Source organism: Fonsecaea erecta (genome assembly GCF_001651985.1).
Source record: "Fonsecaea erecta strain CBS 125763 chromosome Unknown Scaff1, whole genome shotgun sequence".
NCBI classification, from domain to species: domain Eukaryota; kingdom Fungi; phylum Ascomycota; class Eurotiomycetes; order Chaetothyriales; family Herpotrichiellaceae; genus Fonsecaea; species Fonsecaea erecta.
Window position 1 is genome coordinate 3,280,857 of NW_017387244.1, and position 13,746 is coordinate 3,294,602.

The following is a 13,746-nucleotide window of genomic DNA, read 5'->3' on the forward strand; positions in this document are numbered from 1 at the left end:
TGTTCGTACGTATGCAGTTGAACAAGACAATCTTCCTCTTAGGTGAAGGGGCCGGCCCAATCTGAGACCCATTTCAAGGCGACAGTCGACGCTGCACTGGTAACACTTCAAAGGAGCACGAACATGGGAACAGGAGATTCTAGGCTTGTCGTCTCTCAGAAGATGATCCTGGGAAAGGTTGAGAGAGAGGGATTGAGGTTTCTTCCAGGGGGGCCAACGCGAAAACTCCAAAGACAAAACAATGGATGGATGGCACGTTACAGACGGTCAACAGCTCTTATTTTTCTTTCTATCCGATCTGCCGACGGGTATCATTTTGTACATTCCTTCGAATCATGTCTTCATGCAGGCTTTTTGCGCAAAACGCCGTGAAATGCTGACGCACTGCTGCTGGAACAAAGTCTAGAAGTCGTTATCGTCGCTGCCCGCCACAATTACGTTGTTGATTTTCAGGACCTGTGCGATATTCGTGAGCGACGTGGGCAAGATGGAGCATGGCCAGACTTACCATTCGACATAGCTGGGTCGCGAGGAGCAACTGTTGCCGCTTTCCAATCAAGGGGTCGATGACAAAGTTTGCCCGCATATCTTCCAGCAGGTCAGTAAAAGCGTAAGCCCAGCAAGGCAGAGTGACATACCATTGTTTCCGGTTCCCATGCAATCCACACCTAGTCGAGAGTTCTGTTCTTTGATCTGCCGCGATTTCACTTCGGCCAGCGTCTCAATCGGACTCAACCCAGAATTCTCTGCCAGTGCCATGGGAATTGCGTCCAGAGCGTCGGCAAATGCTCTCATGGCATACTGTTCCAAACCGGGCGATTTCGAAGCGGCATCCTCGACGGCAATGGAACACGCAATCTCGGCCGCGCCACCGCCATACACGACTCTATTGTCTCTGACAAGGTTGCGGACAACACACAGGGCATCGTGGAGCGATCTCTTCGCTTCGTCGATGATCATCTTGTTGCTGCCTCGTACAAACACTGTAACAGCTCGGGTGTTGGCGCACTCTTCAATGACCAGCATCTTTTCTCGGGTGGTACCAAACGTCATTTCTCGAACCACGCCAGCTGTGCCCAGTTTCTCGCTGCTTAGGTCCTCAAATCGTGGCACGATGCGACCGTTGGTGGCGATGGCGATCAGCTCGATTTCAGGCCCGCCAACCCATCGTACGGCCGGGAGCTTGTTTTGAAGAAGAAGATGGTTTGCCTCGTCGTCGAAACCCCACTGGCAAATGACGAGGTTTGCCCCCGTAGCTTTGATCATGTCGATCATCTCCACAAACTTGTTCTTTTCGTACTGTTGTAGCTTCTTGAATTCTTCCACCGTGGATATATCGAGCTTGTGTTTGGTTTTCGGTTTGGGTGGTTCAAATGCACATGTCAGGATGGCCAGTTTGGCGTCCCTCACCTCGCTGGGCATCTGTGGGTGGGAAAAGTCCTTATCGATGATGACTCCCTTGACCAGTAACGAGTCCTCAATTGAACCGCCTGCCTTGCCATCGACCTTGATAAGCTCGAAGTCGACGTCTTTCCGTTCGAGGTCGGCGACCGACATGACGGCATCGACAGCAATCTTCGCGAACTGGTCATGAGACTTGCTGACGATCTTGCTTCCGAGACTCGTTTTGGCCACCTTGATCAGGTTGTCCTGCTTCTCGCGAGTGAAGGCGATTTCGTCGCTGATCTTGTCCAGATGTGCCACGGCAACCTCGCAAGCCTGGTCGTACCCGTCAGCGATTCGGATTGGATGGATACCTTTGTCAATGAGGTCTGCGGCCTGATCGAGAAGAGCAGCAGCCAAGACGACGACGCCAGTGGTACCGTCACCAATCTCTTCGTCCTGGGATTTCGAAAGCTCGACCATCAGTTTGGCAATAGGATGAGTGATTTCCATCTCGGACATGATTGTGCGCCCATCGTTTGATATTTGAATGTCCCCGTCCGGAGATATGAGGATCTTGTCGAGTCCCCGCGGACCCAACGAGGTTCTGACGATGTTTGCGATCGTGCGAGCCGCAACAATGTGCTGCTTAACTGCATCTATGCCGTGTATTCTCTTCTTTTTCCCCTGGTCTCGCACGACGATAAAAGGTCTCCCTGTCTCATCTTTCACAATTTGTGCCTGGGAAAGGTCTAGTTGCATCGCCATGATGAAGTTCTTTCAGTCCACCAATGGTCACCCGGTCCCTTATGTTCGTAGCGATTTCCCTTTTCTTCGACCGCCGTTGACGTTGGGTGAGTTGGTGCCTGCGGGATGGTGTAGAGGGTGGTCGAGGACGGTGCAATGGAGGAGGATTTGCCCTCTATGGACGTTTTAGAAGGGTTCTGATGCAAAATATAACCTCAACATACGATCCGATGTGCGTGCCCAGAAGTGATGGCTAACTGCCCGCCGACCTCGTTCAAATGGTAAAGTGAACATTCTCAAATTTTTGGAGACGTTCCCGCCACGCTGCTTTTGGCCCCACGCCAAGACGCAACTACCATTTTCAGCAATAAATGACGCTGCCCTGTTCTCCTCTACACGCCCACTTCGTCCACCGTTCATCTGGATCTATCCTACCCCGTGAAGACATTGCTGTGGCGTGAAAATGTCTCCAAGTACTTGAAAATGACACGCCGACGCATTGTATAGTCGTCGAGAGATATTAGATGGGACATAAATATTCACTAAGTTCGGGTGCTCTCCACGAAGTCGTATTTCGGCCATGTTCGACGTGGCAGCACTGTGGCACCGCAAGATCGTTTGTTCAATGCATCTTTCTCAGCATACAGCCTTGACTAGAGTTCCTTTGAGGGATATCTCGGTACGGTCTCCTTTCGTTTTTCAGTGCTGTTTTCTTGGCCACGCCCACACAACGAAATCTTCTTGAATGACCAAAATCGCCCAAAGAGGCCATTGTTGAAGGCTTTGCATCAATCCTTGCAGTCTTTTGCCATCCAAGGACTCGGAACAAGCCAACGGCTCAGATATGGCACCCACAAGCAGAGTAAACGTGGCGAGAAAGTGGGTGACAACTGGCCGGATAGCTGATATACGAAACAGCTGGAGTTAATCTCACTTGGACTGACCATTGCCGATTGGATCCACAGAGAGCTATTCAAATTACCACTGCAGGCGACGCTGATGTTGGGAAAAAGGTCAGGTACCCCGTAGTCCACGGCCCATCGAGCTCCGCGCTGTCGACTAGCAGAGCGGGCTCTTGAAGCATCGTGCATGGAGCTCATATGCCGATGCGACTTTGGCAGCATGAATCTGCACGTCTCCGCCTGGAAGTATCGCTCGATTTCGACGACTTTGCAGCATGCGCGATTTGGATTTCACGAACGTCACCAGACTGACTTTCAAGTTGCCCACCGGGCCATGGGCCAAGGACGAAGAATTGAGGGAGGCCGGCCTGTATGGTTATGTGAATTCAATGGACGGCTTCTATGGCTTGAGCGTCAAGGTCTTCACGCAGTTGTTGGGCGGGACCCTTGAGGAGTTGGAGGTCTTCCTTTCCGAGTGCAGGCAAGAGCTGAGGCGCAAGGATATCCAGGCTACTAGCTAATGTGAATTTGCTTGCTCCCCATCCCTACCGTCCTGGAGCCCTACTTATAGCCGACCTCAATACAGCTGGATCATGTTCGCCCGAAGCCTCTCAACCTTGATGTGCGACCAGAAGATTCATCCAGTGTTGCGAATGGTGGATCAGGAGGTTCACGCGATCACCAGGCTGTGATACAGCATCGGCGACAACATCGTGCGAGGGGCTTCAGCGGAAGTGTACGGGCTATTTGTAGGCGCATCCGGTAATGACAAGGCGAATGCAGCGGGATATGGTCACCCCAGAGACTGAGACACGGCGGGCAGGAAACATGAATATATGGGCTGGCACCACACTTGCCTGACTTGAATTAATGGTTTATTGTTGTTAAGTTGTCTTCGATGGCGGCTTTAATACTGTCGGTCGACTCCGTATCATTTTTTTTAGTAGGCTTTCCCAGATTTTCTCGTCTCTACCGCTTCGTGAGCTCGTTGTATGTACGGGTAGGTTAGCCTCTCGACTGGTAGAGCTGATCCGGGGGGCCGTGAGGGTGAGAATGCCGCTGTAGTACTCGAGCCGGTCTAAAACCACTGTCCGGGTTGTCGGAAAACGAGGAATGTCTACACGAGCGTATTTTACTCACCTCATATAATCCCATTCCTGCTCTCATCCTCGGAGGCTTGTGCTACGAGGACGGCGTCTGTTTCGTCCAGTCGCGGATAGCATTCATCCGCTTGGTGTTGGCGGATACTTCGATCAAACGCTCCTCAACCGAATCCTCGATTCCAGTAAGATCACCGATGCCCAGCGGCACCGGTGCTCTTTTTGCGTCCTCCGTTCGCGCATTCGGGGAAACCTTATGGACCGTGAAGAACAATGTAAGTCCGCGGTTCTGGTTCTCGATAATGTTTCCAGCGTTGGTTTGGTCTGCTTGTTGTTCTTGTTGTTCTTGTGGTTCTTGTTGCTCGCGATAGAATTGAGCACCATGGCCTGCAAGCCGCCAACCATTTTTTGTTTCCAGTCGCCCGCAGATTCAACTGATGGGATTACCGCGCCTTCCTCGTCGTGAAAGCGATGACGAAACCCCCAACGGAGTCTCAATTGTTTGGGTCTCCAATCATGCCACGGAAGTCGAGGTTGAGTGGAGCTGTTTTGGTCTACCGGATTTGGCTTGCCTGCGTCCTGTTCTCTTCTCTCTCTTCTCTTCTCTTCTCTTCTCCTATACCAACTACAATTGGCATTTCGAGATGGGTTTTTTCATCAAACAATACCTGCTTGTTATTCTCGGCCTTTTGGCCACACTCCTCTCTGGCTTCCTCCCTCCCCGGGTTCAGCGCCTAGCTGCCCATCTGCGCCATGTGCCATTTTTAGGTACGTTCCTGGGCTTGGTCGCCCCTCAGGCGCCAGCGCAGTCCCTTCCTCCACCACCTCCTCTCCCCGACCCTGTCCACGTTTCCATTCGGCAGGAAGACGTGAATCGCTGGGCTGCTGTGATCGAGCGCGGCGTGAAAGACGGCAATAGGGCGCTTGTTGAAAAGATAGATCAGCTTTGTGGACAGACTTCGCGTCTCGTCAGGCTCATCGAGCTTCAAGAACAGCGCCCTGCCTACACGTACGAGCTGGTCGGGCGCCCAGACCCTCCACCTCCTCCTCCTCCTCCTCCTGCTCCTGGTCCTTCTTCTGGCTGACTGGTTTTAGCCTTCCCCTGGTAACCCATCCGAAAGGCACCACCTGCCAGGGTTACCAGGGGCGTCCCCATTCTTCGGCGATGATCGAAGTCGTCGGAGGGTGGGGGCGCACCAGCGACGGGCTCGCACTTCTACGCAGTGCTGGTGACTAGTAGCTCAAAGAGTGAAGCTAGGACGAGCCCAAAACACGAGTGGACAACGCACCGAGGTGAGCTTTCCAATTGAAATGGCGGACAATGCTGACACCATGCACGACGCAGACAGCCTGGCCGCGGGCACCACAAGATCTTTGAATGCCAACACGCTGCAAGTACTGGCGCCATCATCCTCCAGCACATTCGCAAAGACCATTGGCATATGGTTCCATCGGCTCAGCCCATAACAAAGGCGACCTCTCCTTGAACAAACGTGGCCCCCTCCATGACAAGAGAATGCACATCGGCAATGGCTGTCAAGCAGATACACCACACAAAAAGTCACGCACGAGTTTTCGTGCAATGGATTGCAGTCCATGAAACAGGAGCCATTCAATCAGGACCAGTATAGCTGCATATACCCGGAGTGTTCTTATAGTATGGATGGTCCCAGCCCCACCAATGTAGCCATCTGTGCCGTTGTTGCAGGCCGTTGGTAGGACTGCCACCGTTACCGAGGCTTTCGTTGTACAGGAGCTCGAGATTTCGGGTCGGAAGAGCAAATCGATAGCTTTGCGTCTCGCGTTTGCGAGAAAAACGAAAGCCGTACATCCTCTGGACTGTAGGGTCTTCTTCATCGAGATCACGCCCTCCGAAGCATTGCCATATACTTATTTGCGCTACCAACTGATCACTTCCTCGGGCTATGAATGCAACGCGTAGATCTGTTGCACATTCTGCGCAGTTGATATAATCGAAACACCGTGGTGCTTTCGAAGGGGTGCCAATATGTTCGATAGCGTCCATGACGAGACCAGGAAGACCGGGAGAAGAATGGCTACATCCAATGCGTCTCAGTTGGTCAAGCTGGTCCGCCAATGATGCCAGAGATTGCTGCAAGGACACTTGCATACTGCAGGACGTTCGGAGTAGCAGCTTCCCATTGACAACCCGCGCCGCCGTCTCCCTCGATATATCTGGGGACCATAAATGCCACGGCAGTGCCCCTTCGCATTTATGGTGAAGTTCTTGAAGTTGTGGGCCGTAGTCAGGGCCTCGCTCGTATCCCCTCAAGAAGGCAGCGACAGTCTCGAGGGGCAGCTCACAAGGATAATGCTCAGGGCAGTACTTTAGCCCTCTTGTGTGTATGCCGTTCATGTTACGGCGATATCGTCCAGGACACTCATAATATGGTGCAGACGCCTTCCATCGATAGAGTATATTACAGCAGTCACAGGCGATATACTCCGCCAGATCTACCTCAAGTAGACGAAGAAAGCGCTTCTTGCCAGCTCTGTCACTGAGACCAGGAAGAACATACTGCTTCAAAGCCAGGTAATGGTGTTTCGATATCAAGGCGACCGCAGCAGCTGACTCGATGGGCAGGTGCCGTACGATCTGTAGAAGTAGTTCCAGCGGTAACACTGCTAGACCTGGGAGCGTGCCTCTCTCTGGATCAACAACTGTTGAGGGGTCTTCGAAAGGTGATATGGATGATGAGGTAGATGGTAGTGAATGACACGGCATAAGAATACGCCTCAGACGAGCAAAAACTTCGATCATGACTTCTTGTGTCGTCGCGTGTCAGCGGGTTAGGCCAGATCCCCGTGCTGTAGAGTCGTGGTCATCTGGTTCGAGAGGCGTAGTGACAACGGCGATTATGTCTTAAAGAGAATGTCTAAGAATAATAATAATTCTAATGATAGAGGGGGGGAGAGAGGTCTGAGGGTCGATGGGTGAGAGAGCTACACACAGCGAAAAGGTGCGGTGGCTGGCTTGCAGAGGCAGAGAGGTAGGTATTAGCTTTGCAGGGTACGGAGTAATATGGAGTACGGAGTACGTAAGGAGGCTCGGAGCAGGAGGGAAGCAGGACGTTAAGAGCGGAACTCCGGCTAGTGAGGTCTAGTGAGCCCCTGCAGCTGCCCCGTGTTAGGCAGGGCAACTGCGATCCACCTTACCACCACAAAATTTCATCTCTTATTACCTGAAACATGTGACACGCTGATGTGCCAACTGCTGGAGCAGGTATCTGCAACCTCCGCGTCTTCAACACAAAGAAAAGAGGTCCAATTCGAGGTATGATATGTCAAAATTTTAGGCTAACACCAAAAGCACTGCGGACCTCGTCCCGAAACAGAGTTTGAGAGATGTATTGTTAGCTTCACGCTGACAATCGCCCTAGTTGCTAGCTAAGCTGCAGCGTCCTTGGACGTGATGCAAGTGCCACATCTTGGAGGATGGTGCATGGTCTCTTAGACTTGTCGCATGACGATACTATAATCTCTGATGCCTCTTTCAATCGACCGACAGACCAGGAAGCCTTGGCTGGCCATGAGGTCATGTATCGCCGAGGTCGAGGCGGGACCAAGAAATTTACCGAGTACATCCCACCTACTTCGGGGAAATCCCCCACCTCCTCATTCAGCCTCGATCCACAGCCTCACTAGCCGCCTATCCCGGCGACTACGATTCCGTGTCGCTTCGGGTACAGGCATCGTGGGCACGAACTAGTACCTGCCTTGTTTTTCTTCCCCGTGGAAAACGTTGGAGTAGGGATTGGTCCAGTTCACGAGGACTCATTTGAAAGAGATGTCTGACGAGAGGCAGATACGGTTCCTATACAGGCTCCCAAATGCTTCGTTGTCAAGACAACGCTATCTGAAAGTCTCGGTCAGTTGCGCGAGTGATGACAACTTACAAGTTGAGAGTTTTGCTGGAGCAGGCGGGAGGTTTCAAGTGACCAGATGGGTCCAAGACGTTTCTGGAGGCCCGAGGCATGACCAGAGCAATTAGGGACGGAAGGTCGAAAAGACATCGTGAGCGATGAAGGGGCGGTGGAGGACTCGTGAACAGTGGGCGATAGTGGTGCGAAGGGGCGAGCTATGTAGCCTTGAAGTGCTAGGATCCGTAATCTGCAAAGCCTGAGTCGACGCATTCTTTTGCTCATCAAAATGAAACTGTGGGCTCGATTCATTTTGTCGTCAGCTTCGCCGCAGAGGGAACCCTGAGGGATCACCGGCTAGTCAATCGATCTGAAGACGATCAACGATTCGACCAGAAGGATGGATGGCGATCATTCCTGTATTCGATCTTTTTCATCAGAGCATCATAATGTCTTGCGCGCGCTCTCTATGCCAATCCGTGCAGTGCGGCACAGGCAGGGGGTTTCATTCATCACTTCGTCCGTGTGTCCAATATCATAACGTCGTGCAGGTTCTCCCAGCAGGATCACGATTTGGTGACGTGGAGTGATGTTTCTCCAAAGAGATGCCGCAGTAAGAGCCTCGCCGAGAACGCCGCCTCCCCAACCGTCAGGTACCTCGTACTGTGTCGCGAAGGCTAAAGGCGGCAGGATTGAGTCCAAGCGCCAAGATAATTGCTAGCGTTGTTTTATTGGAGCAGCAAGCGGTGGCTCATTCCCAGCCACCGCGGTCCGAATTTCTCTCCGCGTCGCGCTCCCCCTCGCATCGCTTTGTTTCGCATTCTCGAGACGGCGGTGCCTTTCTCCATCACGCTTTCACGACCTCGCAAGCTTTATTCGAACTTGCTCTGAATTCGCTCTCCCGTTCTTCACATAGCTCATCATGCCTCACGGCTTCGGTAAGTTTTGTCGTCTTGCGCTCACATTGGCTTCAGTTTCAGCCTCATCTGAGCCTGTCCGCTATCGCACCCAGTCTCGACCGGGATACTGACCCGCTGCGCAGAAGACATTGAGAGTGCGGATGAAGATGGCATCATCCACGAACCCGCGCAAGAAGACGCCGGCCCCGGAGCATGTAACCAAATCAATGGAGAATTGAAAGACAAGGTCGATGACAAGGCCAACAGCGACGAGGATGACGAAGAAATTAAAGAAAAAGACGACGAGGATGACGAAGACGAACAGAAGGACCAACCGGAAAAGGAGGCTCCAGAGGCTTCTCAAGACGCAGACGACGTTTCCGACGATGACGCCGAAGGCGTCGCAAAAGGAGAAGAAGACCTCGACGATGACATGGACGAGGAGGAGGAAGAGCACTTCATCGTCCAGACTATCCGGAAACACAAATTCGTTGAAGATGCGGTGTACTATTACATCAAGTGGCAGGGCTATCCTGAGAAGGACAATACTTGGGAGCCGGAAGAACATCTGATACCGTACGTTTAACTAGAGGCCTCGGTCGTCGAGGTCGAGTCGCAAATCGCAAATCACGTGCTAACACAAAACCTCCCTTCTCTAGACATGCTCGGCAGCTCCTCGCGGATTACCACGAGAAAATCGGCGGCATTCCCAAACCCCGGATCAAGAAGACAAGATCTAGGCGGGCCCTGCGTGAAGAACCGTCATTCGAAGACCCCCAACCCAAGAAGCGTCAGAGGCGCGGTGAGGATGCGAGCACCGCCGACGACTCCGAGGACCAGTGGCTGCCGGACACAGAAGACTGGGAGCCCTTGGTGGCCAAAGTCGAGACCATCGAGTCCGATGGAAAAGGCCAGTACAATGCCTACCTCAAATTCACGAATGGCAAACGGACCAAAGTCAGCACGAAGCTGATCCGCAGGCACTGTCCCAGGCCGCTGGTCGACTTCTACGAAGGACATCTGAAGTTCACGTAATATTGAGGGCGGAAACCCTGTCGAAAAAGGGAGCACAAAGATGGCTCTGACAAACCAGCTCAAATACCCAGACATGCTGGGAAGGGTCCTACCGACTCTTGGTGAACCTTGCACACCATCCCCACCACAACTTCTTTTGTTACCTCGACACACAAGCAAGGCCAACGCGACCCTGTTCAGCCAAAAGACAATCAAGTATGAAGTTAACGGGGCTGATTTTATTTGTTTAACTGTCAGCGAATAGCGCCAAAAACCATGGATCGATGCACGGATGTATGTAATGGGCTCTTGGGGTCAGTTTGGGACCCGTGCAAGAAACATCAACAATGATGAGAAAACTCACCCATTCGTTCTTCGAAGCTGACACGCAGTTTGCAGTGGAGTTCAGCATAGCAAAGCAAAGCAAAGCAAGGAGGAGGGAAGGCGGGTGGGTGGCCAGACGATATCCTTCGGGGGTTTGAAAAGCTTGTATGGAGCATCGTATCGTTCTTGGTTACCAAGAGGAGGCAAGGAAGCACGCGAGCAAGCGACCTACCATACACTTCGGATGACGAGCCACGCCGTTGGCCGAACGAGGTCGCTGCTTTTCACCTAGCAAAGCTACGACAGCTAGCATTTGTGTCTTGTTGTATGCATAGTTTTAATTGCGGACTTGGAGCTCTGCGAGAGTGTATTGCATAGCGAAGCTGGCACGGGGGTTTGGACGCAGAGACCCCAAGGAGAGCTTTCGAGCAGAATTAGTCATTCAATGATGGTTCCACAGACCGAAAGCATGGAATTATATCCCTCGTATATTCATTCGCTTTACCATAACTGCTGCTCCTCTTCTTTGTTCGACCCTAGTCCCTCGCTGGAGCGGTCCTGGCCATCCTGAACTACAAGAAGTTTCTCATCTCTTTTGGGCATGCCAGAGTTTCCAGTGCGACAGAAGCTGCTGAGTGCTGTGCTTCTCACCCTTCCACGAACTCCGCTAGAAACACGAAGCGAGCATCACATCCGTCACGGCCATGTTTCCTCAACACTTTGTCCACATCGCTTGCGTTTGGACTTAGAAGGAGAGAGTCGTCGGTCTCGGTCCACACGCCCCGCATAGCCTGTGGAAGCAGACTCTCCATCTCCAGGTCAGCCTCTGCGAAACTAGCAGACCTTCCGACGCCGTTCGCCCAGTTCGGCCTCCGCTGCTCGGTTATGAGATGACGACGATTAGCTAGCATGATATCCACAACCTCGCTTGCACGTCTGAAATCGAAGCTGGTCGACTCGATGGCTTTAAACAGCACGGGTTCCAGGTTTCGGACATGTGGGTGCAGGCTCCGTTGAAGGGCGATCCATTCGTCCGTTTCATGACCGTCAGGTTCGGGCGACGAGCTCTCCCTAGCTCGTCCTTGCTCGCTCCTTTGCTCTTCAACTTGTTTCTGTTTCCCCTTGGCATTTTCCGAGGGACGTGGCACGTCTCCAGAGCCAGGTGATGATGGCAAGAGCATGGGAGGAGATCCAAGAAAGCGGTGGCTTTCCAGTTTGATAGGAACCTCCGGGTAATCCTGACTGTCGTCGGACTGGCCTATTTCTCCAAGGCTCATGGCATTTTCACAAGTAAGTTCGGTCTGCACCTGCGACTGTTCTTCCGGCCCTGTCCCGTATTCCTGAACAGACTCTTGGGCAGTCTCAAACTGTTCAGACGCCTGGTGTCGAAATGAGGAAACGGAACGGCTGAGCTCTGCCTCTTCATCATTATTGTCATGTTCTGGGAAAAATAGTGGCGAGTCGTTACGATGGGTTCGTACACGCTTTGGTGGGTTATATGAAGCCGTGAAATGCGAGACTTGGTTGTCCAAATCTGATTCTGCAATGGAAAAGGTTCGCGATGGCCTGTGTGCTCCATTCTCGGTGTCGATTGAGGCGTGTTTCCGAGCACTCGCGTCTCCAAGTCCATCTTGCAGCTGCATCCCTTTCGCTATTGGCGGAGTGGCTTTTAGAGATACACCCGCCTCGGTCAATGTTGATCGCGTAATCTGCGAGTCGCTCTCCTTCAACTGAGCTTCTCCCGTCTCTGCTGCCAGACTTTGCGACTGTACCGTTTGACTTTGACTTTCCCCTGGCAGACTGCAGTCCACGGTCTGACTCTGAGTGGCGGAGCGGTTTGATTCTTGTGTAGACTGCGACTGTGTACTTTGTCCAACACGCCGCTTCCTTGACTCGTTAGGACCAGGTGGACGACTTGTGGTGGAAGGATCCGGCTGAAACAAGGGAGGCGTTGGAAGGTTGGCGCTGCCTTCTCCGGCCAACGAATGATTCTGCTTTCCGCTGCTTACGAAACTGGTGTCTTGCGGAATGACAGTTTGTGTGCCGGAATTGTTCTGGTCCTCTGTACTTGGGGGTGGTCTTGCGTTTGGTCCGTCTGTGTTGACAACGTTTTCACCAATTGACCATCTCGTCGACGGCCGGTGATGGCCATGCCGCCTCACAAACTGCGCACATTCATAGCAAATGAGTTTGCCTTCCTGATCGTGTCGCCACTTGACAGTTTTATCTGTAAAGCAGTTTGTACATCGGTAATGTTCGGTTTCAGACGAGGCAGATGTTGCTTGGTCGTGTTCCGCAACCGGTTCAAATGTAGGAACAGCGTGTTTTTCAGATTTTTCGGACAAATAAGGAGCAGCTTGTGACAAGGTTAGCCCAGTATTTCTGCAATAATCAGGCACGACCCTTGAGATGTAAAAACGCTGCCATTCTGCCGCCGTGTGCGTACCACGTTCTTGCGCCACCATCCGCCACGGCGTATAGAAATCATCGAATTCTTGGCCAGCATACGTTGCAACCATTTGGTAAAGCTCGTCGTATTCGTCTTTGGTGAACGATTTGGGCAATTCAGGCAGTGCGTTTGTCGAAGACTGTGCCTGTTTGCTATCAGATTGCGATCCATCGGCGTGTTTGGGTCTCTCCGGAGAAGTGGGCATAGTGAGCCTTGCTTCCTCATCTGTAGTTGCAACCTCAGGCAGCCTGTCGGCACCTCTGCCTTCTGTAGCTGTCGTCAATTGACTCATTCCACCCTCGGGTCTGGCGCGTTCCTTCTCCCCGTCATCGTGCACTTCTCGTCGACGCTTCTTCTCTGGCGAAGAGTGTGACTGTGGCATTGCAGGTTCGTCCCCACGCGGCGTTCTCGGTGCAACAGTCTGGCTGACCTTTCTCTCCTGAAACCGAGTGTGCTTAATCCACCTATCACGCCAACTCTGGAATGTATGTCTTGGATTAGCCTCTTCTATCTGCTTGTAAATCTCATTTCCTTTCCAGGCTCCTCCCCTGTCCACGAACGGTTTCATCCAATCCCACAGGAACTGATCGTCCTCCGGAGTGAAAGGTATCCTTGCTGCCCTTGGGGCTGTGACAGTACTGCCGACAGGTCGTGAGACTCGTGACGGTGCCCCGACAGCATGGTCGGCAAGATTCTCGAGTTGGCCCTTGCGAAGAGAGAGCTCGACGTATCTGTACGAGTAGGTGCCTGGCGCGTTGTTCTTCCTGAGGTGGTCGACAAGCCTGACGTCGGCGTCGGTGTCTCGATCAACAATGACGGCGCCATTGCATCTAGCATTCTTCATCATGTCGTCCCGCAGGGGCATTCTGTGAGCGAACCATAGCTTCTGCCCCGCGAACAGACTCGCGCGAGGGCGATTGTCATCGTCGTCATTAGCCGTGCGAGACACACCATTGTACACGATGTGGCCTGACATTTACCGTGGGGTGGTGCTGAGGGTGAGGACGTTTATAGGAGTGGCAGGAGTCTCATTGCATCTGTGCAATT

At 52.6% G+C, this 13,746-nt stretch overlaps 4 protein-coding genes across 4 annotated transcripts; 1 reads left to right on the forward strand and 3 right to left on the reverse strand.

The window, feature by feature from the left end:
* Window positions 1-402: 402 nt before the first annotated feature.
* On the reverse strand, window positions 403-2,151 carry AYL99_01162 (T-complex protein 1 subunit epsilon; the record flags this gene model as incomplete). The annotated part of the gene is made up of 3 exons (XM_018832678.1): window positions 403-456; window positions 509-588; window positions 639-2,151. The coding sequence occupies 3 exons, from the start codon at window positions 2,149-2,151 to the stop codon at window positions 403-405; spliced, it is 1,647 nt and encodes a 548-aa protein (XP_018698557.1).
* Window positions 2,152-4,214: 2,063 nt separating this feature from the next.
* AYL99_01163 (hypothetical protein) lies at window positions 4,215-6,158 on the reverse strand (the record flags this gene model as incomplete). The annotated part of the gene is made up of 2 exons (XM_018832679.1): window positions 4,215-4,519; window positions 5,774-6,158. The coding sequence occupies 2 exons, from the start codon at window positions 6,156-6,158 to the stop codon at window positions 4,215-4,217; spliced, it is 690 nt and encodes a 229-aa protein (XP_018698558.1).
* A 2,777-nt stretch (window positions 6,159-8,935) lies between these two features.
* Window positions 8,936-9,947, forward strand: AYL99_01164 (hypothetical protein; the record flags this gene model as incomplete). The annotated part of the gene is made up of 3 exons (XM_018832680.1): window positions 8,936-8,951; window positions 9,056-9,488; window positions 9,572-9,947. 3 exons carry the CDS (start codon window positions 8,936-8,938, stop codon window positions 9,945-9,947), a joined length of 825 nt encoding a protein of 274 aa, XP_018698559.1.
* Window positions 9,948-10,897: 950 nt separating this feature from the next.
* Window positions 10,898-13,675, reverse strand: AYL99_01165 (hypothetical protein; the record flags this gene model as incomplete). Its single annotated transcript, XM_018832681.1, has 1 exon — window positions 10,898-13,675. One exon carries the CDS (start codon window positions 13,673-13,675, stop codon window positions 10,898-10,900), a length of 2,778 nt encoding a protein of 925 aa, XP_018698560.1.
* Window positions 13,676-13,746: the final 71 nt, after the last annotated feature.